The sequence below is a fragment of the Ptiloglossa arizonensis genome, chromosome 8, assembly GCF_051014685.1.
Source record: "Ptiloglossa arizonensis isolate GNS036 chromosome 8, iyPtiAriz1_principal, whole genome shotgun sequence".
NCBI classification, from domain to species: Eukaryota; Metazoa; Arthropoda; class Insecta; order Hymenoptera; family Colletidae; genus Ptiloglossa; species Ptiloglossa arizonensis.
The window spans coordinates 23,391,397-23,413,929 of record NC_135055.1 but is presented as its reverse complement, the minus strand read 5'-3'; the positions used below and the strand labels follow the sequence as shown (position 1 = coordinate 23,413,929).

The 22,533-nt window shown below is 44.8% G+C and overlaps 2 protein-coding genes across 6 annotated transcripts in view; one reads left to right on the top strand and one right to left on the bottom strand.

Annotated features, from left to right (window-relative positions):
- Window positions 1-17,083, top strand: part of LOC143149937 (organic cation transporter protein) — a 23,592-nt gene extending 6,509 nt beyond the window's left edge. The window contains exons 1-10 of one of the 4 annotated variants that reach the window (XM_076317820.1): window positions 3,558-3,778; window positions 10,058-10,316; window positions 11,776-11,986; window positions 12,329-12,587; window positions 12,946-13,138; window positions 13,815-14,033; window positions 14,426-14,640; window positions 15,043-15,218; window positions 15,337-15,509; window positions 15,653-17,083. In XM_076317820.1, coding sequence (XP_076173935.1) covers window positions 10,069-10,316; window positions 11,776-11,986; window positions 12,329-12,587; window positions 12,946-13,138; window positions 13,815-14,033; window positions 14,426-14,640; window positions 15,043-15,218; window positions 15,337-15,509; window positions 15,653-15,749 — 1,791 coding nt within the window. In that variant the 5' untranslated portion in view covers window positions 3,558-3,778; window positions 10,058-10,068 and the 3' untranslated portion in view covers window positions 15,750-17,083. Of the gene's footprint in view, window positions 1-3,557; window positions 3,779-7,308; window positions 7,668-10,057; window positions 10,317-11,775; window positions 11,987-12,328; window positions 12,588-12,945; window positions 13,139-13,814; window positions 14,034-14,425; window positions 14,641-15,042; window positions 15,219-15,336; window positions 15,510-15,652 lie in introns of those variants that run through there. The other 3 variants (XM_076317818.1, XM_076317819.1, XM_076317821.1) reach the window with 3 other exon arrangements.
- Window positions 16,999-22,533, bottom strand: LOC143149939 (carcinine transporter-like). 2 transcript variants are annotated; one of them, XM_076317825.1, is made up of 10 exons: window positions 22,222-22,529; window positions 20,719-20,985; window positions 20,443-20,638; window positions 19,946-20,204; window positions 19,560-19,752; window positions 19,369-19,474; window positions 19,105-19,204; window positions 18,830-19,045; window positions 18,337-18,512; window positions 16,999-18,167 (listed from the first exon to the last, which is right to left on the bottom strand). In XM_076317825.1, exons 1-10 carry the CDS (start codon window positions 22,248-22,250, stop codon window positions 17,949-17,951), a joined length of 1,761 nt encoding a protein of 586 aa, XP_076173940.1. In that variant the 5' UTR covers window positions 22,251-22,529; the 3' UTR covers window positions 16,999-17,948. The 2 variants fall into 2 exon arrangements, 1 of the variants encoding a protein (XP_076173940.1); XR_012992905.1 differs by lacking the exon at window positions 16,999-18,167 and having other exon boundaries at window positions 18,378-18,512; window positions 18,716-19,045; window positions 22,222-22,533.

Below are 22,533 nucleotides of genomic sequence, written 5' to 3'. Positions count from 1 at the left end.
GAAATTTCCACGGTGAATTAGCCTCGGATGAGAGGATTTTTAACGAAAAGAAGCAAGATTTGACAGATAATCGATCGATTGTTCGCTCGTTTTCGCGTTTCGAACGATACGTCGGACTTCGAACTTTATTCCAGATTTCTTCAATCTCGTAGCAAGTAGAACATAAATGTAATACGACGTTCGAGGCGGTCTATCGTTTCGTTGCAATTTATCGATCGTTGTACGTAAATTGTTCGCGACTCTTGGTTATTTTGAAGCGAATTTCTCAGCCTCTTGGAGGCTGAATTTTCTCTCAGGATCCTTTTCCGGGAAATAGAACGCGTCAGTTTCTTCTTCGTAAATCCTCGTTTTCCTGCAACGAGATTCTCCTAAAAATGAAGAGCCGCGACTTTCTTTTTGTCGGGTCGATCGAAAGACACGTTGACCAAAGTTTCCTCGGAGGAAGGTTCAAGATAAGAGATAAAAGAAGCGATAGCAGAAAAAAAAGGAGCGACAAAAACACAGTGCCCGCTTACCGGAGAAGCACTATCGTGCGGGATCACTTTCTCGAGGTGTGAAACGCTTCTCACCGAACTCATTAAGAGTTCTAACCACGAAGTTAAACGAGAGGGCACATTTTTTTATATTACCACTATTATTATTTTAATTTATAATCAGCTCGTATCGGAGCAACATGAAATTTCACACACGGTAGCGGCTCGTTAATTTTTCTACGAATTGCAACAGGTTTGGTTAATTAATCGTTGCTACGTGCAAATCCCAAGGCTTCGTTCTTCTCGGTCCCCCGACTTCCGCTCTATTATCGGCGAGAGTCCTAGTTAAAGACTACGGTTCTCTCCGGAATTAAAATATTCCGAGGCGAGTAATTTTGCAACCTCCGATGCATAGGATCTCGAAACACGTGCACGATATTAATGTATTGTACAAACTGCGAAGGAGCTGCCTTGAACCGAAGCTCTCTTTATCTCCGTGCATCGGCCGTCCAGTGAGGTAATTGAGGGATGATTAGGTAATGCGCGAGCGCGTTTATTCGTCGATCTTGTTCAAGATCGTTTACGCCGTTGCTCTTGAACTTAAGGCGAATTCGTAAAAAGCGAATCAGCGAGGCGGCCAGAGTTACGTGGCCTTGTCGGCGGTCGTTTCGTCCATTCATGGTAGTCTCTTCGCGTGGTTCTCTCTCCTCGGTGTGCTCCGGAATGTCCGTAAACGCTCCGTTCCGAATGGTGCTTCGACCTCTCGTCGACCGTGGCCGAATTACAAAATATGCGCGATGTCTGAAAATCGAAGCTATCGACGAAAAAATATTACACGAAAATAGACGAGGGAAGAGGGACGAAGAAGACTTCGAAAACTAGGGGAAACGAGTCGTAGGATCCTCCGTAGGATCGAAAAACGATAACTGACAAATGTTAACGAACATATACGGGCACGTGCAATTATTAGAAACAACAGGTATTATGCAACGCGAGTCGAGCGTCGCTTTCCTCGCGAAGGTCAAGAGTATTGTAAAGTTGAGCAATTCGATAATAACCATCATAAACGTTAACCACTCCGTTAACGACGGATTATGAAACGACGTGGAAACGAACGTTAAACAGCGCCAACCGCCTATTTTCTTCTCTTCTGGCTCGAAACCCCGAAAGAGCTTTCGTTTCGGCGATATCGACGTTAGTGACGGAATTCTGATCTCGTACGATGATATAACAATGAAAATTAGCATCGTCGACGGACATCCCCGTTGTGCTTCTTCTTCCGTTAACCTCCAATTTTTTAATCGACGATCAATAGAAATCCACGTAACGTTGGGCGATTTGCGTCACGAGAGAAGGGTGAATGACGCGCAACGCTGGCGTTTCTCAATCGACGGAGAAAGTAATTACGTTGTACGCGATTCAACGTGATAATTGGTGACTGGCAGAAATGGGAACGTGTAAGAGCTTTGGAAACCCTTACGATCCCTTCGGATCGCCTCCCTGCAACCCTTCAAGATCGCCTTAGAGGGAAAAGCTTCCGGTTTCAGAACCTTTCAATTATGCGCAATGAATTATATCCATCTTGTATTTAAACCGCGAACTGAATTTACGGAGCCATTGATATTTGAATTCAACTATATCCAACTTGTCGACGTTCGCGATTACGTTGATTACGATACGTTTCCTTCTATCGTTCGCGCGCAAAGTTGTACGATAATTTAAAAAAAATAACGATTCGCGAAGACGTTCATTAATGTGAATTTACTTTCATGTTTCTCGCAAAGCGAAATTTTTCATCTGTCTATTCTTTGATCGTTCGTTCGAACGCACAGTTATGCGTGTATGTCACGATTAAACGTCATTCTATGGGTTGACCGGCATACTTGGGTAAGGGTAATGACACCCGAGGACTTGTATTTGCACTTTTCGAGACTCGTTCCGAGCAGCACTACAATTCGCGTATTTGCCAGGTGATATTTCAATCTTCGCGGACATACTCGATATCTATATATATATATATAAATACGACATGGTCGGTGAGCAATTTATCCATAAATACCAACGACTACGCAGAAAAAGGATGATAATTTTAAGCTCCACGTTTTATAGTATTATTTGCAGTTTGAGGAAAATCTAACCGTCTTTGTTAATAACATGTATTTGTAGTTACGAGGAAAACTGTGTAATTTGTAGTTGAACGTAGTTTTTATAAAGTCGCTTATTAGAAGAGGATAAAAAAAATGTCTAATTTTTTCAAACCGTCACAGTGGTTTCTCTTCTTAAGAAGCGTCTACGTCAAAATTTTTTGTCCGCGTCAATTGAATTCTCAAACCGTCGATTTTGTGGACTTAATTGAACGAATCGCTTTCATTAGGCACAAGTGTGTTAAAAAACACGCGGGTCCTCCGAATTGAACTCCACAATAAATTCAACCTTCGCTTTGAACCAGGCTACTCGTCCGAAATAAACGTTGTGACACGATTTAATTCCAGTTGTCATAGTAAATTGTGAAACGTTAAATTGTTGACAACACTTTGACCAATAAAATTCTCAGATCTATCGTCGAGGTTAGACTTCGTTCTGTGTACTTCTCTGTTTTGTCTAGTCCACCTGTAAGACCTCGGTCAAAGAAGGTGCACTGGCAAAGCTTACGCGACGATCTAATAATGGTTACACGTGTTCGCGACTCGACGATGAAAACGCCACGACGACTTCATCGTGCGATTTGTCACCTCGAAGAGGGACTACTCTGCGACGATTTCTTTCCTCGTTTGCGAATGCACGCACGGGTCAGTTGGATCGGTTTTCTCGCCGTATATCCGACAGTTCTTCCATCTTCGTTCGCTTCGATGAACCGGTTTCAAACTCGTTTCCGTGGCTTCTGGTAATCACTCGAACGACCTTCTCCTGTTATTCGTCGTTGCTCGCCGGCGGGTAGCTGCGTCTCGATGCATGCCATACCGAGGACCACGGGCTTTCCCCGAGCGTTCATTCTTTTCAAGGTCATCGGCTTCCATCCTTCGAACAGTCACGCGAATGACAGTGCACGAAAATCGTTTGCCCTCGTTGCAACGTGTCGCGTCGTGGCGCAGAAATCGAACTCGATCCTTTCTTCGCGATCAGTGGGACGAAATGGAATATCGTCTTTCGTTCGAGCCGGGGACCTCGACCTTAGTCGAAGCCTCGAGAGAGCCGAACTTCGTGTAAAAGTGTTTGGTTCCTTAAACTCCGATCGATTACGAATCCACTTGAACACCTTGAAGGGGGTCGTCGACGCGAAGTTTACCGAGAAGCTCTTCGCAAAGGTAAGGGCATTCGAACCACGCGAATTTATTACGAACGATTTCTTTGCACGCGTATATACCGATGGACCGTTACCGCGTTTAAAACGGATCGATCGAAGTTCGCGTTTAATTGCGTTTTAAAATCCGTTGAACGCGATCGCGAACCCGATATCGGCTTCCAGACTTTTCACCCGGATGACGAAAATTCGAACGAGGTCACGAAAGTAACGCGCATTAAAACGGAGAACCGTTAACAATAGAAATTTTCGCAGAATCAGGTACTATTTAAAGACACCAACAAATTCCAAAGTTTCAACAAATCTTTCTTATCTGATAGTTTAACACGGTGTGGCTTAAACTCCTAAATGGGGATTAAAGTCGTCTCGTAGGAATGCAAAACAGTGAAACTGTGTTGTAAATTTTTCTCGTCGAACGTTCGAGTACGTCGCCTCGTCAGACGTTCCGTAATTAGTAAACAATTTATCAAGTTTCTCAAAAGTCATCGCCACCTTTCAAAAGAGATCCACTCGAGAGTACGAAACACGTGCATTTATCTTTCGTTTTTCGTTTGCTCGATCGAGTTTGAGTTTTATTGCTAAGTACACGTTTAAACTGTCACCGCGCATTAGGCTGTCATTCGCCAGAAAACATCGTCCAATCAAATTCTTCTAAAAACATTAGGTAAACATGTTGCAAATTGATAACACAATAAAATCAGATACCATAGTTTGTCCGAGAAAAGAAATTCCTTAAATTGATCGCTCGAGCTATTACAATAGGCACGAGGCAACGACGGTTCGTTGGGCGACGAATAATTTGAAAAATATGTTAAAAAATCGTATCGAGCCTCGACCGCCACAGATGACGAGCCGATGCAACATCTGTGGAGATTTGCCAGCACCTCTATGATATTAATTATTCGAGGCGCATCGGTGTCACGCGTTGCCCCTATGCTGCCTCTTGCAGACGAAAACATTTGCATTTCTGATTGCGGTTATAAATGATTGCTGCATCTCCAGAGAGTTCGTTTTATCAATGTTTCAGAATGTGATTATTCAATTGCAGCTGTGGATGAAGACGCGTCGTAAGGTGTACCTCGATACTCGGAAATTGTCGAGCATAAATTATTAAGTATTAGAAAAATATGGGATAGAACAACGTAAACATGTTGCACGACAGCTTTTCGAAACGTTATCTAAAGCCAAAGCGAGTGGATAAAAACGGTAACGGATTCGAAATAAAAAATATTCAAATGTCAAATATCGTTAGACACCGAAGATTGTTCGTTATCTCGGGTATTATCGAGATCGTTGATGCAACGGAAAAAGAATGGACGAAAAACGACGGTGGAATAACAATTGCCGGACAACATCAAACTTGCAACAACATCGGCGAATACAATGAGCAATTAGTATCGAAGATATCCGTAGATTTTCCTCGTGGAATCGACGACCCTGACTATTACAATGCAGATAATCATCGCTGGTGATCATCTAATTAAAGAAGATTATTGTTTATCGTTGAAGATTATAATGTGTACATATTCACGAAACGTTTACGAAACGATGCATAAATTTTTTGACCATGAACAGTACCGTAGCTAGCCATTAGTGATTGGATAAACGTCGGGGGCACCGACTTTTAAAAAGCACCGAAGTCGTACTTACGGCCCTGAACGGTACTCGACGCGTGCCGGATTAATTAATCATTCCTAATTATTCAGCGTTCTAACTAATTATCCAACGGAGAGAAATAATGCGTGCTTTTGGAATGCAGACGTGTATCGATCGATGAATTACGCATTATGTTTTAAAGTAAAAATCGTAGCCAATTGATAGCAATGATTCATCGAAATTAACTCGTAAACCGATCGTTAAACATAACTAACATTTTACTATACATTTATACGGAACGTGGATTTACGAACGTATTTGTTTACGTGTCTGAAATGTTAATATTCTTCTATCGTTTGTCCGGATTGACTAATTAATCGTTCCATGGACGAGTGCTTCGCGATCGTTTGTCAGTTTTACTGCCGAGTCTCACGAGCGATGCACGAATTTCGAAAATCGGAGACAACTTTAGATTTACGAGGATAGGTTGTTTTCCACGACAAAGTTATCTCTCTCGGAAGTCGAACGCGGCTCAACTTCCGAATCAAACCGCTCGTTTAATTAACGCGCGTGCAATGCTCGTAATGTCTTCGTACGTGTAATCATTTCGCAACGTCGCTATCTGGAAGTAAAATACAATGTCTCTTTTGCTGATCTTCGTGTCAATGATCGTCTTGTTTCAGGGTAAATGGGTTTCGAGAACGTCTCGCGTTCGTTCGAATCTTCGATAGGGAAATTCCGCTGTCAACCGCGTGAATTTCCAGATTTTGCGTTACACTTTATTACGTAACAGCAACCGACATAAACAAAGCAATTCCACACGGTACACTTGTCCCGCGATTCTCTTTTCTTCAAGGGTAACATGTTTCAGCAGCGCATATCTTTCCTGGAGGTGTTTCCCAGTTTCCGTATCCGGAGTTGCGCGAATGGACTCTGTTAGTCATTGCGATCGCGTTGCAGGTAATCGACGGGGGTCACTTTGTTCGGAATATTGGATCGGTAAGGCGTTAATCGCTGGTAATCCAGCGAACTTGGCTCGGCTCGTACGACGAAAACTCGAGAAAATGAATCGTTAAATCGTTTCCTCTACTTAATCTTTGTGTTAACAAACAACAACCTTGGGCGTGCTCGTTGAAATAGAGATTTAGTATTTTTAGATAAACAAATGACTGGCGTCGTTAGGGACGTCGAACGGATCTTTATCTTTGAGCGACCGAAAAGCTTCTAAAGCGAAAAGTTTTCTACGTGGCGCCGTTGTACAAAACTGTTCTCTGGGCAGAATTTAGGAGACTGCTCGAAAAATTGAACGAACCACGGCTGTTATAGAAATGCTCGACGAGTCGATACGGATATTGGCGGTATGTCGAAACAATACGATCGGCAAAGAGTTCTAGGTTTGCACGAATAACGTGAGATTTATGACCGCTCGTTCCCCCAACAGTAAACGGTGAAAAAGAAAGAAACCAGATAAACGTTTACTTATCCAACGTCGGTTGTCTACACGTCGAGACACTCGAAACGTCATTTATATTTTGTACGTACATACGTTGGTATTCGTAGATTTCAAGGCGGTAGGTGAGGTAATACAGGTATCGTTTGAACCAAGAACTTACGAAGTCGGAAATAATTTCGGTTCCGAGATAATTGACGAAGGTTGATCGCAAGTACAATCACCTCCATGTCGGTTTCGTGATGCGCGTATCAAAAGGGTCGAAAAAATGTTCTGGCGTCACGAGGAAAATCCATCGACGCGAGACTCGTAGACGCGAGATCTAGGAATCGTGAAATCCCCCCGTTGTAGGAGTTCTCCAGTGACGTCACGGACGACACACGGGGCCCAAAGGCATCGCGTCCAATGGCCGATCGGCGTCGCTGGTGGGGTTCCGCTTTCGTCTGCACGCGCTATAAAGCCCCGCTAATTGTCCGTGCGGCGAACAGTCTGTGCGTGCCCCCTTTTAAACGATGATGTAGCGCGCCGTCCGAAAAATCCGAAGATCTCGTGCACTCGTCGGCCAAGATCACTGTCGCGATCGAGATCGAGCACGTGTCCCGCCACCAGGGGCCACGGTCGTTGCGATTCGCGCTGTCAGTCATTTCGTTGAGAAAGTGGACCGTGCCTCGAAGGTAAAGAAGAACGCGAGAAGATCAGACTCCTCGTAATCCTCTTCGAGTCTTATCGCCCTTCCTTGTTCTTTCCTCGAACCGACGCGAAGAGGATCGTTGCTCGTTTCGTCGACGAACCTCGCGAAAATCGCCAAGTGGACGAGTTGTGCGCGAAAACGATTCACGTTGAAAAGGTAAACGTTGCTTCGGATGTACATTGTGTCTCGCACGACTCGCAGCCTCGCTCGTGCTTCGTTTACAACGCGTTGATAACACCCGCCTGTGTATTTCGCGGCGATAAAGTATTCGAGTTCCGGGTAGTAAACTCGTGGCAAAAATCGATGTTCGGTAAAAGTTAAACCAGCGCACCACGATTCGGTGGCATTAAACAACGAGCTTGTTTAACGGGCTGCCCGCGAAGTGGCCGTGAGTCATAAGAAACCTAGTTTCTATTCTTTTCCGACGGATTTGTTTCGCTTTGTCGTGCGGAGAGCTCGGTCGATCGGGAAAAGGTGCAGGTGAAACGGGACGAAAGTGAATCCGGGCGTGGATCGCGTGCTCCACTTTTCATCGCGATGGTACTGCGCATCGTTTATACGCTCCGCGGAGTTCTATCGGTTGCCGCTTATCATCGTGTGCATCGATGAATTTCAATGGTGATCGCTTTCCCTGATCGAGAAGCCGAGAAAACTCAGCCGTGGAAAATCGTATGCAGAGTCATGTATCTGTGCTGCGATCGTTCCATTAATAATTAGCACTTCGGGTTAAGATTGTTCAAGGTGGGACGTTTCGTGTTACCAGTTTGACGAAGATACGCGCAACGGTTCGCACACGCGACAACGAGTTTCGCGTCTGGAGCGAATGTAAATCACCGAATCGACCGCAATATCCTGGTCGTCTGTTTAAAATCTTTTTCGAACCGTTCGTTTTAGAGTCACGTCAGCTAGTCGGAATGCCGATTCCGACTAACGCAATCGAGAAATTGACAAAACATCGATATCTACCGTGCTACACGAACAAAAACAAAGTTCAGCTTGGTCGATGGCTTTATTAATCGCTAAATCGATCGACTTGAATGCGACTTGAATTTAAACCACGTCGCAACGTCGAACTTTTCTTCGTTCGATAGAGGTGTACTTACATTTTAATATCCCTTCTTCTCGATTTAAGAATAAACTTCAACTTCAAGCAAAGACCGTTTTCTTCGAAGGGAATCCATTTCAAAAGCGACACCTATTTTACTCGCAATCTTCCAAGGATCGAAGTTGAACTTGGTTCGAGATCAATGATAAAACCGCATCGTATTATAAAAATGTTTCTCCTCGACGAGGGCACAGCGAAACGTATTCGCCGACATTTTACCATTCCCGCCACTGCATTTATTGTCGCACGTGCATCGCCATAGTGGCGCAAACACGTTTTATGTAAATTTCACCGAGACTGTAGAAAATGGAAGTTATAACACGGTTTCATATTTTCCGGTACTCTCGTCATTATTTTTATTATTTTTCCTGTTTTTTTTTATCTAAATTGCGTGGCGACAAAACAAAACGCAGCTGTAATAAATAGGTACTAATCTGCATTTATGAAATATTTATGGTTTGTCAGGCATCACGCGTACCGATGGTCAGGCGGAAATAACCTTGCTTTCGGTTTCTTGCGCAGAATCGCGAATCGTTTTGCGAAGAAAATTTTGTAGGACCTATTCGTTGATCGATTTTACATTTAGCGATAACGTTTACGCAAATATTTTTGACACGTCCGATTTCACGCACATTCCAGTTACGTAGAGCGCGTGTTTACGTTTAATATCGAAGCGGTTCGCAAAATGGAAACATCGACCGAACAAACAGTAATTGTACAGTGTAAATAATACCGTGTTGCGTCCTGGTCTAAAAACCAGCGTGCAAAAGGGATTTCTCTTTGGAAACAAAAAGGCTTCGTAGAGGACAAAGGTGATCGGAAAAAGTGCTTAATTAGCGTCAAATTAGAAACTCGATTCATCGAAAGAAGCGAAGCTCTCTCGTGTCTTTCGCCCAGTTCTCCTGTAGCCGACGGTCGTTAAATTAACACGCGTAATGGCTCTCCTGTCGTAGAATTTGAAAAATTATTCCATCGTCGGTGTTTATCTCCTTGGTTTTCCCGAAACGGCTAATCGATTACAAAATCTCGAACGTACTCTCGCGAGTATGGAAAGTTGAAGTTTGAGTATTTCTTATTTCAAAACACGTGAAACTTCGAAGCGAACAACGGGTTCGAGTTTTCTTCGATATTAATCCCCGGCGCAGAAATTACGCGAGAGACATTCCATTCGTCCGATTAACATTTCCTTCGAGCGAATACTGTTATTTCAATGACAATTCATTTTTTCCAAAAGGCGTGACCATTCGTTTTAAGTTCACCGGTTAATTCCCAAGCCGATAGAAGGAGACACGGCCGAGTAAAAATATCGCGATACCGTTAACACTCGATGTAGTAATGACCAAGGATGCCTTTTTGTAATTCAGGTTCACCTTGAACCCAATAAGAACGCACGTAACGCGTGTAATCCGAGCTAAGTAATCGGCGATCGGTTAATTTACAGAGATCGAAACGATGACAGTCATGGTGGAGTCCGTGAAAGTGGAGGAAGGCGAACGTCCTAAGATCATGGCCTTCGACGACATCCTGCCGTACGTCGGCGAGGCCAGTCGCTACCAATGGTTCCTTTTCATCTTACTTCTGCCCTTCACCTTCGTTTACGCGTTTCTCTACTTCACGCAGTTCTTTATCACGCTGGTGCCGGCCGAACATTGGTGCACCGTGCCGGACCTCAACAACTGGAATCTCACCGATCACGAAAAGTAAGCGAACGAATTTCATCGGTATCGATCGGTGAATCACGATTCGAAATAATTTCGGATGTTCTCGAGACTCGCGCTCGCGCGAGGTCGTCCACCGCGTGAGAATCAGGATTGTCCCGCGACGAACCAAATAGCGACCTCGAACTGGTTTGACGCGTGAATGGAACAACGCAACGATTAGAGCCACCGTTAAGCGAAAGATAACGTTTACACAAGGTATTAACGGATGCCTTAAAGGTATTCCAAGACTTTTACATACGAAACTACTCTAGGTAGGAGACGAGCTTCTTCGTTCCACGGTTACGATTACGAAAAAATGAAATTTATCGTCCATCGACGACGGAGATTCCGTTCGGGATCGAATTGTATCAGGTCTGCCAGTTACGTAACAAGTCTCTCACCTCACCGATCGAGGGTTAACATCGAGCGGAATAAATCGCACGCGATCTAACGATGGACCGTAACGACCGATATCGGTGAGAATAGATCTGTGAATCGTCGAACAAGAACGCGATGTTCGTTCACGATGTTAGAACGTCGCGTTACCAGCGAGCGTGTATTCCGTACTAAGTAGGAAAACTTCGAGGAAAATTTTCATATTAACAAAATGGTAAAATTACCAGATAACAATGGCAAACAATCGATAAATCGTTAAACAAGAACGTGGAGATTCTCGTTCGAGACGTTAAATGCCGGTTTACTCGCAAAGTGTGTATTCTGGTTTTAAGCGGGCAAACTTCCACTACAATTTCAATGTGAAATCTCGGTTTTGAATAGATAACGTATCGTGGCGGAGCGAGTCGCAATAATTCCAGGTATTAAGCAAATCAAATTAACACCAGCGGCTCTGGAAACGAAATATCAGCTACTCGAGGGATCGCTGCGTTTCCGTGTCGCGTTTCGAGAATACTGGATTCGGAGAAAGGAACTCGATCTACCGAACGTCGATACCGAAGAATTCTGTCGCGAATGCGTCACGCTCTCGACCTAAACCAGGAAAACCGTCTCGTGTTTTCCACTGAATCACAACACAGGAGTACACGATCAGTGGTTTCCCGGTACTCGACGCATCGGCGGAAACCAGTTTGGTCGACGACCTCCGGCAGATTCTAGCCGCGGCGATTTGCTCTTACGTCCTGGCCGACCACGAAACTCTGGTTAGATCGTGTTGGCTGTGTTTACATTTAACAGAGGAGACACCGAATTTCGCTGTGATTCGATCCCTCGTCGCGATACGAAATTTTCGCCGATTGTATCCGAATACGATTGAACAGAATTCGTTCTCCGTTTTACCTCTCGATGTGGTTCTGGTTTCTTTTTTTTTATGTCTTTGAAGGAGAAGAGAAAATGTCAACTACGATCGAATCGTCACTCGTATCGAACAATTATTTATTACTCAATTTCGATCGTGCAGGACTGAGTGAGAACAGGACGGTGAGAATTCTGCTTCTTTCTCCAGGATCGCGTTATCGATACCTCCGGCGTCGACCGAAGAGCTAAAGGCAGAAAATGCCGTGGCGTTTTCGCGATGCAACATGTACGACGTGAACTACAAGGAGATCTTGGAAAACGGTACCAGAGTGGCCGATCGTTCGTGGCCAATTAGATCGTGTCAGCACGGGTGGACTTTTAATCACACAATGATACCGTACAAGTCCATAGCCGTCGAGGTGAGTAAACGTAACGTGTTTCTCGCGCGACCGTACGTATACGCGCTTCGTTCCAAGTGTCCCTGCGCTTTGCACTCGACGACTCCAAACTTCCCGCGCTCACGTATCGCGTTGAGTTCTTTTTCCGCGAAACGGAAATTTTTATCGAAAACTTTTCGAGACACATTTCAAAGATAAATAAATCGATCTTTTCGAAGCGCTGAACTACGATACTCCCTCGAGGACAGTTTAAGTACAGATTTCCTTTCGTACGTTGTGTTTCGCACGTGCGAATTAAGAAAAACGAGCGAACAGTAATGGTAATCGACTCGTGACCGTAACGCGGCCAATTTGTTCTTTTAGTTGGAATGGGTCTGCGATCACGCTTTCCTGGGCTCCGCGGCCCAATCGGCCTTTTTCGTGGGCAGCATCCTCGGCGGCTTGATATTCGGTTACATAGCCGACCATTATGGCAGGATTCCAGCGTTGGTCGCTTGCAACGCGATCGGATTCATCGCTTCCGTGGGTACGGCGTTTTGCAACAGTTTCTGGAGTTTCTGTCTGGCAAGAATGGTTGTCGGCACCTCGTTCGATAATTGCTTCAACGTTCTTTTCATTATCGGTAAGTCGTTCGTAATTTCGCTCGTCGCGCGTCGAAGTTATCGGCGCGCGATATCTCGCGAAATTGTTCGGTCAAAGATTAACCACCATTCACGTTTTCAAAAATGTGCGCGAACTTACGCGTATCTTGTCTAATCGATAGAGTAATTAACGAGTACAGAGTAACGAGAATTTGTAAATCGCGCGGATCTTTGAGCGCCGATGGCCGAAACGCGATACCATGTAATCGCGCAAAAGGGAAATAAATAAACCGAAACGTTTCATAAAAGAGACGTTTATACGTTTATTTACGGGCGTTCGGGTTCCCGGTATCTCGCACGGTGCAATGAAATCACGGTTTGCCGTAAATGTCGTTTCAGTGATAGAGTACGTCGGCCCTAAATACCGAACCCTGGTAGCGAACATGTCCTTCGGGCTTTATTTCGCGGCGGCTGCGAGTCTCCTGCCTTGGATCGCTTATTGGATTGCCGATTGGCGGATATTGAGCATGGCCACCGCTTGTCCCATGGTGGTCGCTTTCATCGGGCCGTGGATTGTTCCCGAGAGCGCACGGTAAGTCGAACAATGCATCGCGAACATCGCGAAGGAGCCCACGCGACGCGATCGTTCGTAAAATTAGAGTATCGTACGGAGCAAGAAAGATCACAAAGTACCACCGGTAAGTAGAATGCGAAACGATTATTTTCTAGGTAAAAACGACAGGGACTTTCGATCTACGCAGTAATTCGGAATTTGCCGTTCACCCAATTGGAGGACAATCGTTTTTAAAACATGTCCAACGATTGTACGTATTGTGGCGAATAAGTCGAAGGTCGGCTTGACTTCACACTTCGATTATCGCGAACAACGACGATTTGGTATATCGCTTCATCGAAACGACTTCCGTGATAGATCGTTAAACTCGACGTAAAATGTCGATCGACGCCTTACGAGACAAAAACTGTAACGTTCCATTTCGAAAATCTCTCGATAGTTTCGAATCTAGATAAACAATCGTCTCCGCCGTACGATATTTTCTTCCATACTGTCCTCGAACTTTGAACTCGATCGCTTTTACATTCCGCAACGATCGTTTCGTGTATTTTTCATGCCCCATAATCGAGAACTCGTACGATCGTTTCTCCGTTATAATACAAACATCGATTGCGCGGTGAATAAACGAAGAACCATTCCCAGTGAATTCCGCGCTAGTGTCGACACGTGACTTGGAACACCTTCTGTTTTCTAGTTGGTACATCACCAGCGGCAAGATCGACAAGGCGATCGAGATGTTGAAGAAGTTCGCGAAAGTGAACGGCAGGGAGGTGAAACAGGAGATATTCGACGAGTTCGAGAAAAGTTGTAGATCGATGATCGAGAAGGATCAGTCGCACAATCAATACACCGTCCTGCATCTCTTCAAGTTACCGCGACTGGCTCGTATCACGATTATGCTCATAATCTACTGGTGAGTCGATACATCGCCCTCCTATTGCCAAACGCAGTACGATAGATGCATTTTAACGAGAATTGTCGTATCCGAAGTTCTTTTCTTCGTTCTTGGAATATGAGACTTCTCGATAATCCGCGCTCACTCGACTTCTTACTTCATCGATTCACGTTTTTGCTATCTGCTTAATACGATCGTAGATCGTAGCTGTTTCTGTTCGATCAGAACGGTATTTTTACATTATACATACGTTTCAATGAAAACGTTTCTGGAACGTTAATAGGCATAAATCATGTACGATCGATATCGCGATAAATCGGTGCATGTTGAGTAGCAGGTTACGAACGTCGAGAACGATACGGAAAAAAAAAGAGTCCAAGTTCGCGATTGATCGACCGGTTCGTTTTCAGGCTTCTCATGGTGTGGGTGTTTGACGGCCACGTCTGGAACATGAAACTTCTGGATCCCGATGTTTTCACGTCCTTCTCTCTGGCCTCTCTCACCGAACTTCCCGCCGCCGTACTCCTAGCTCTTTTCTTGGACAGATGGGGCAGACGATGGATGGGTTTCGCGTCGATGTTCTTGTGCGGAATCTTTTCTTTTGTCGCCCTGACCACCCCGGCCGGTAAGTTTTTCTTTTTCCATGACGAACGAGCTTGACCCACAATTTATTTCATAAAATATGACGTCCACGTTGGATCGTTACGCGGATTTCGAGAATAGGAGCTTATCGAACTGGCGGAGATTCGTGTTACGAGGACGAGGTCTATTCTTACGAAACGATCGCAGCAATTAGAAATTCGATTATTTATCGCGGAATCGCGTTTGTCTCGTGTAGCCTGGTCCCGAGGGAACGATGAAAAAAAAAAAAACAAAATAACACACCTGCGAGCGTGGTATTTCGTTTGAAATAACGACAAGAGCGAGTCCAATTGGACCGAGGCTGCACCGAGAACAGACGATGTGCATCGAGCACGGAATGCAACGCGACTCGCGGCATTTACATATATTTCTCAACTTGTTCAAGGTACGCCAACCGTCGCTATGGCGATCGTAGCTCGTCTCGGAGTCAATATCGCTGCTAATATCGGCTTCCAATACGCGGCGGAAATGCTACCGACCGTGGTGCGAGCCCAAGGTGTGTCCTTGATCCACATTATTGGTTACCTAGCGCACATTTTGGGCCCCTATATTATTTACTTGGTAAGTCGGACAAATAAAGATTCTGGTCGTTGACCGCGGAGATTTACTTTGGAGAATCGAGTATCGTCCATTTCGATATCGAGAAGTTCAAGACGATATCAATTTGTTTGCTTTTTAGGCCGACATCGACGCGGCTCTGCCTCTCGTTGCCCTCGGTTTGCTGTCCATCGGACACGCTTTCTTAACCCTCGGCTTACCGGAAACCTTGAACCAAGACCTGCCAGAAACCCTTCAAGAAGGTAACGATTTTGGCAGGGAACAAAACTTTTGGTGGATACCCTGCATATCCTCGTAAGTACACATTTTTATGTATTCTCTGCAATCTTATCGATAACACATTCGCGGGTAAATATTTGACTCGGCGCAAATACGAGGCAAACGCTTTTCACTGTTCACGATATTTGATCGATCACGATGTTCGATGAAACTTACAGGAGTCAGCAACTGAAAAAGTCCCAGAGGAAAAAGAAGGGCCTCTCGAATCCCGCCTTCACCGGTAGTATTCAAAAGATCGATTGCACTAGATTATAGCGATCGTTCGACAGCGACGAGTACCGGCCGGTAAAACTTGCCAAATCCTTTGTAAATATAGTCATAAACTGCGAGTGTGATGTTAGGTGTTAAGGTATATCGCGAACAGTGTGAAAGATTCTGAGAGACATAGGGAAAAACGACAACGCCGCGCGTAGAGTGCCGTGAATGAGACAGAGACAAACGTTCAGATTCCACAGGAATGTATCGCAATAATGTCGGGACTCGCGCGTAGATGTTTCATCTGTCGTTGGATGCGTCGATCGAAGAAATATCGAACGCGGTATATAAATTTCTGTCTTCCTTGTACGAGGACACGTTACAGTATTTTTATATTCGTCCATCGGACCAAAAGGAAACAACGCTCCTTGTTGAACGTCGTGATTCCCTTCGGCGTTGAGAAGCCGAACGTCAAATTATCTTATCGATTGGTCAAAGATTGTCTTATTTACGGCGATACCGATACCGCGTGTGGCCAAGTATCGTTACAAAACCCAAGTTGCAGTGTTCTTCTTTTAAGTAGTCCGCAATTAATTTACCCAGTACGTAAGTAGACCATTTCCTCCCGTCATCGTGTCGTCAACTCGTCTCGTTCATTGCGAATTGTCGAAGCACGCCTTCGTGCATCTACAGTAATTCATAAATTACGCGACAGCACATCCTCATCCGCGAAGAAGCACGATCTGTTTTCTTTTTAATTTTCTTTTTTTTTTTTGTTTAATTAATTTCGTTCCTTCGGTCCCGTTCCATCCTAACTGCTCAATTTGTATCACGTCGCGGTCCAACGATGATTCTAGGACCGCTCAGAATCGTATTAGAGTCATCCGCGTACTTACGAGACTAGTCCCCGCTTTCAGCCTCAAATTTAAACTCGTACACTGCGAAACAATGATTCTCGATCGGTCATCCATTCTCTGGTTACTTCGCCGTCGAGTCGGGGATTTTCGCAAGTACGTCTCGCGATAGATTCGAAACTGTACATAACCGTTTGAACCGTTCGATCGTTCGGACATCTCCTTGAGATTTCCGAACGGACGAATACCGGCGAAACCTGTTGTCCCTTCGACTACCGGTAATTTGTGTAATTGTAATTGTAAAACTCCGGATTCCAAAACGGAACCGAACTAGAACCGCGTTAGGAAATGTACAATCGTCGACGAGGACCAAAATGTATATTTAAATTTAGATGCGTTTAGCGATTTAGTCGATCGTTCGGAGAACGTCGATATTTGAAAATAAACACCAGAAGTATTTCTACATCGATAACTTGTACGTTCTTTATTTTCGTTAAAAGGAAAATAATTGCCAATAAACGTAAGCCTTTGATTAATAGAGTCATTGTTATTGATTAAATTATTACTAAAACCGATCATCAGCATGGCACGACATAATATTACGCGGTTCGCAATATTAAATTATCCGATTACGCGAGTGGAAACGATCGTTTCCATTTTTCCTATAAATATGCGCGCGCAAGTGTCTTTGGATAGATCGTTCAGCAATTGGCACTTTGTATAAAATAAGTTTTTTATTTTTTCTTACTTAAACGAGGCAGCCAGTTTTCGCGTTCTCGTTAAGTTTCTTTCCAAGTCTCGTCGAAACTACTTAAGCTAAAATTAAAATCTAAATATTTATTTTTATCATTGCGAACACCATCTTTTGGTAATGAGATAGTCCTCGACTAAAACCACCGATAACGAATACATTTTTTCGCAAATACTACCAATATCGATTCCTTGAAATTAATTGATAAAGATCGACCGTCTCGAATCGAAATATAAATGTTTCTTTACTTTCGTTCGATCGTTTCACCACAATTCGAGTGGACGTCGATTGCTGGGGCAGTGCCAACTGCCGAGCATTTTAACGCGTGTATCGCGTTGAAACTCGGCGTTAAAATGAAAAAGTTCTTAAACTAAAGGATAAAAATAAAAACTGTATAGGAACACAACTATCGACCGTGTCTGCTGTGCGTATTGCAGAGTAGATCGATTCATTAAAGTACGAGAAAAGAATAAAAATTACATAGGGATACAAACATGCACTCGGTACCCGATCGTGAGTTGTTATAATTCCACGTTCGTTTGATCGAGTATCCAGGATCTCCGCACGATAATCTGGCACAGTTTTACCGTCAGATGGGAAAGGCCATCTTCCTTCTTCGCGTTTTCCATTAAAATGCGAGCACGGATCGGACGATTATCGTTCGCAAGATTGATACTGCCGGGGTGAATCGAACTCCGACTTCTGATAGCAAGGCAACGACCAGAAATTCTGATCTTTCCCGAACTCCTCGCTCTGCTCGATGGTATGAGGTAGACGTTGACCTAGTGTCTCTGGTAGGAAGAGAACGAATGCGGCGCCAGCGAAAGACACCGTGCCTATAATCAGCATCGGGAATCCCTCCCAGGTTACGGCCTGTCGAACCAAGCATTCGTTACAGATATTTTGATTTAATTACCTCGCTCGAAATAATAGGTCACGTTCGCCCTCGAAAATATTGTACAAAGAAAATACGAGTTAAATGTCTCGAGAACGATGGAACTCGAAATAGACTGCCCGTACTGGAAGAAGAGGTTTTACTTACCGAGTCCGTTATATACGGTGCCAAGATGTGTGCGATGATGCCGAAAATATGAATCAGCGATATACCCTGCGATCTGACGGGTGTCGGGAGGATTTCCGCCGCGTATTGGAGACCGATATTGGACGCCATGTTCAGACAGAATCGTGACATCACCGACATCGCCAGCTTGGCAGGTACTGCGAAGTGAATCGAGAATCAAGTTCCGCGCACGCTGAACGTCGGGACGACGGGACGAAACGACCACAGTTCTTGCGATTAATTAATTTCTTAGACACCTCCCTCGTAATGCTTCTACGCGCGTAACGTCGAAAAGAATCTTCCCGAGGAAGTTTTCCCTTCGTCCCGTTTTTCTAACTTCGACGAAACAGAAGATACAGACCCGATTGGAGTTCCAAGCAAAGTCTCGCGCGGCAATCGAAACTCCTTTCGTCGGTTTACTACAACGTGGATCGTCTCGCCGCTCGTAAGAAACAACGTTGGTGTACGTATTTACTGGAATGCAGCATAAATTCGGCGAGGCTGAGGATGCAAGTGATCGCCAGGGTAAGACATCCGCAGAGTCTACGGCCCCATCGGTCCAGCAGCAACGTCAGCAACAAGCCGGCAGGCAGCTCCGTGGCGCAGGCGAGGGAGAACGATACGAACACCGAACTCTGGATAAGCTTCAGCGAATAAACATGACCGTCGAACGATATCACGGTGAAACACCTGCAAGACGACACTGGTCATTCGTCGAGATTCTCTCGGACTCGTTTCCTTATACTTTCCAGAACAGTGCCAGGAGAATGGTGTTCCGTGCCAGCCGAGGTGTTTTGAACAGATCGAACACCGTCGCGGTTTCGCATTGTTTGGAGGTTTTCAGATTCCCCTGCAACCACGTCACGACGAAATCGGTTAACACCGAATCGTTGTATTATCATATACCTCGTCGTGAGCACGTTGTTCGTCGCAAACCTCGAACATCTCGCGAACAAAGTATATTTTAGGAAAAACACGAAATACACAGAGATCCGATACGAATGGACTACTTACGAGGAAGACGTCGTAAACGCGTGGATCCGGATTCTTTCCATTGATCTTGGCTATTCTTCGCAGTTTATCGTCGACCTTTCCCATCTTCCCGTTGGAAATGTACCACCTTGCGAAGCAAAGTTCTCGCGAATAAGACGCAAAGTTTCAAAGGATAAGAATACGGACGACTCGAAACGAACGCGTTTGCTTACCGAGCACTCTCGGGGAGAATCCATGGCGTGACGAAGACGGACAAGAGCGGTAGAGCGCTGATGTACGTGAACATCCTCCAATTGGAAATGTAGTAAGCCATCCATGGTAAAATGGTGCTGCCGACGGCGAAATATAAACCGAAGGCGACGTTGACGACCAGGGTGCGCTTCGAGACGGCCATGTACTCGAGCACTGGAACATAAATTGGTGGTAGTTTCGATAACCTCCCTGGAATAAATCATCGTCGATAATGATAAAACAACTGGGGCTAAATGTTTCGCAACAATGGATAATTTAAATCGTTGCGTAAAGTGGGTTGCGTCTACCAGAGGCACTTATCGGCTAAACTCGTCTTGTTTATACCCAGGATTCGTTCCAAGCTCACCGATTATCAATGGAATATTGATGCAATTGTCGAATGCCAATCCAATGACGAATCTACAAAGAGCGAACGACCAGAAGCTGTTGGCGTTTGCGGTGCCCATGGAACCGAGAAGGGCGACACTGTTGCAAACCATCAGCGCAGGGATGCGCCCTTTGTGATCCGCTATCCATCCGATAAGAAAACCACCAACGATAGAACCGCAGAAGAAGATGGCCTGCGCCGTTGATACGAGGTATTCTCGGTCGCATACCCAATCTAGCTAATCACGAAGTGTTAAGGATCAGTCAATGAAAAGAACGAATCTCGTAGGAAAAGATTTCATCGCGCACGTTCCACTTATTAATTTACGATCGATCGTTACCCTTTCGCACCGTTATCGTTTTTCCATACTTCGTACGTTTACGACTATTTCGTCGCTTCAAACGTCTTACGTTTCTATCGCATATTTTTTCATAGTTCTCTATCGACGAAGCATCGGTACGTGAAAAATACATTACCTCGGTCCCTACGCTGGGATACGGGATTTGTGTGAAATTATATTCCCAGCTAGTGCACTTAACGGTTTTGTTCCATCTGAACTGAAAAGAACGTAGATCCGTGCCACTCTTCGAAAGTTCGGCAAAGTTCGTGTCCCTGCGACAACACCGGTCGTAATAGGGGTATTCGTTCGAGCGTGGAATCGCTATTTGAATCCTGAAGAAAAAAAGTGACGAAATAAAGTAGACACCCCGTGGATTGTGGACGAGAAAAGCGATTAAAACACGCTACTCTACCTATCTTTCTGGGTAAAATTGGTGTTCATTAACTCGTCGACCTTGCACCAATGTTCCGTAGGTATTATGGTTATGAAGAATTGCGAAAAATAGAGAAACGCGTACGTTATACCGTGAGGCAATAACGCCAACAAAAGCAACCACTGGTATCTGCCGTAATCACCGACGTATGGTAGAACGTCGTCGAACGTTGCCAATTTTGGCCTCAAAGCCGTTCTTTCGGTCGCTCGTATCTCACCGTTCAAGTTCTTTGTGTACTTCATTTCTCTGGAACAAACAAACGGATTCCTTAATATCTCATCTAATGACGAGTTACGTGTTTTCGGATTAAAATCGTTCGGGATAATAATAATCATCTTTATTCACCACAGTATTCTTTGATCGGTGGTATCGTTGTCTCGAGAATTGAACGCGATCAACGAGTACCACGAAGTTCAACGTGAATTGTTTTCGCAATGAACGAGAACGCCAACACTCTTACCCGGCCTTTCATCGACTCGTCAACAATGAAAGAATTACATTGGACGCGACAGACGCGTGTTTTCGGTCGCGAGTATTAATACGAGCGGTTATAATCAACGAGACCACCGAGCAAAGTCCAAGCGAGTTTCTTCGTTGCTTCGTTTCCGATCTCTCGAACGATAAATTAAGTGTAAGCGTTCGCTCTAGTGCCATCCAATTATTGTCCCGGGATCAAGTGATTCGTGACACGCGACTCGTTGGAATTCAATTGTAAACGAGACGCTGCCCCGATAGCTGGACGAAGGATTACGATTCTGCGTTGCTATATCGAACGAGCGTCGAAAAAATATACTCGGAAGAAAGTTGATACGTCCGAGGGGTCGATCGGAACATGTCCTCTGGCTTTTCTAGTTGGTCAAAATGTGGAGATACATATACATACGGTTCTCCTTGAAAGAAACACCGATCCTAAAACATTTACCTCTTAGCACGTAACGAAGATATACGATACCATCAAGATTAATGGACACAAGAATTATTACCGTTAGCCTTGATAACTATCAATCGTTACGATACAAGTTATCGAAGTTCGCAATCTTCGTTTCGAAATCGGCAAATAAAACTGCTAAAACGCATCTCTAAAAAAGAGAACCGAATAATCCTCTGACCAACGCGTTAAATACGATGACTCGATCGAAATATCGAGAGTACGAATTCGCGATTCCTCCTCGGTCACCGAATCTTCGATCGTTCGGAATCGTGATTCTCGAAACACCTCGCCAATTGGTTAACCGGCGACAATTAAATGGACCGGCTCCTCTCCGCGCTTCTTTTTGCCCCCGTTATTAGTACAATTGACTACCGTTTACGCAACGAGCAATGAAAAAAAACCTTCGCGTACACAATCGAATCACCTTCCCTCGCAGACTGTTGACGCGAACCACGTCGAAAGACGGAGCCCATCCCTCGAGCGAAATTGTCGTTAATTAGCATCAATTAACGGCTCGAGTACGAAACCCACCCAACAATTAGCGTACTCACGTCAATTCACTCGGTGTGTCTCTTATCATGCTCGAGGATTCTCTTTTCACTGTACCGTGAGCATTTCCTCCCCCGATGTCGTGTCGACCGCGAGATTCCGCCGCGGGAAACGGGAAACAAACTAATTAAACGGACGATTAACGCGAACGAAGGAAGAGAGGAACGCGTCCGACGGTCGCGAAGCCTTGCACGAATATGAAGGGGGAACCGGCTCGAGTATCGGTGATATAGAAGCTTGCTTAGCGGAGACGAACGGGACACTCGCCGACATGTGTTTGCCAATATAGAATCAACGTGGAAAGAGACGATCGA

Bases quoted from the DNA above. Each gene is read 5' to 3' on its own strand.
- LOC143149939 (XM_076317825.1), bottom strand. From the start codon at position 22,250: ATGATAAGAGACACACCGAGTGAATTGAC. The intron at 20,639-20,718 runs GTAGAGTAGCGT...TTTTTTCTTCAG, and splicing joins AATTTTACCCAGAAAGATAG to GATTCAAATAGCGATTCCAC. The intron at 19,753-19,945 runs GTGAGCTTGGAA...TTTATGTTCCAG, and splicing joins CAATATTCCATTGATAATCG to TGCTCGAGTACATGGCCGTC.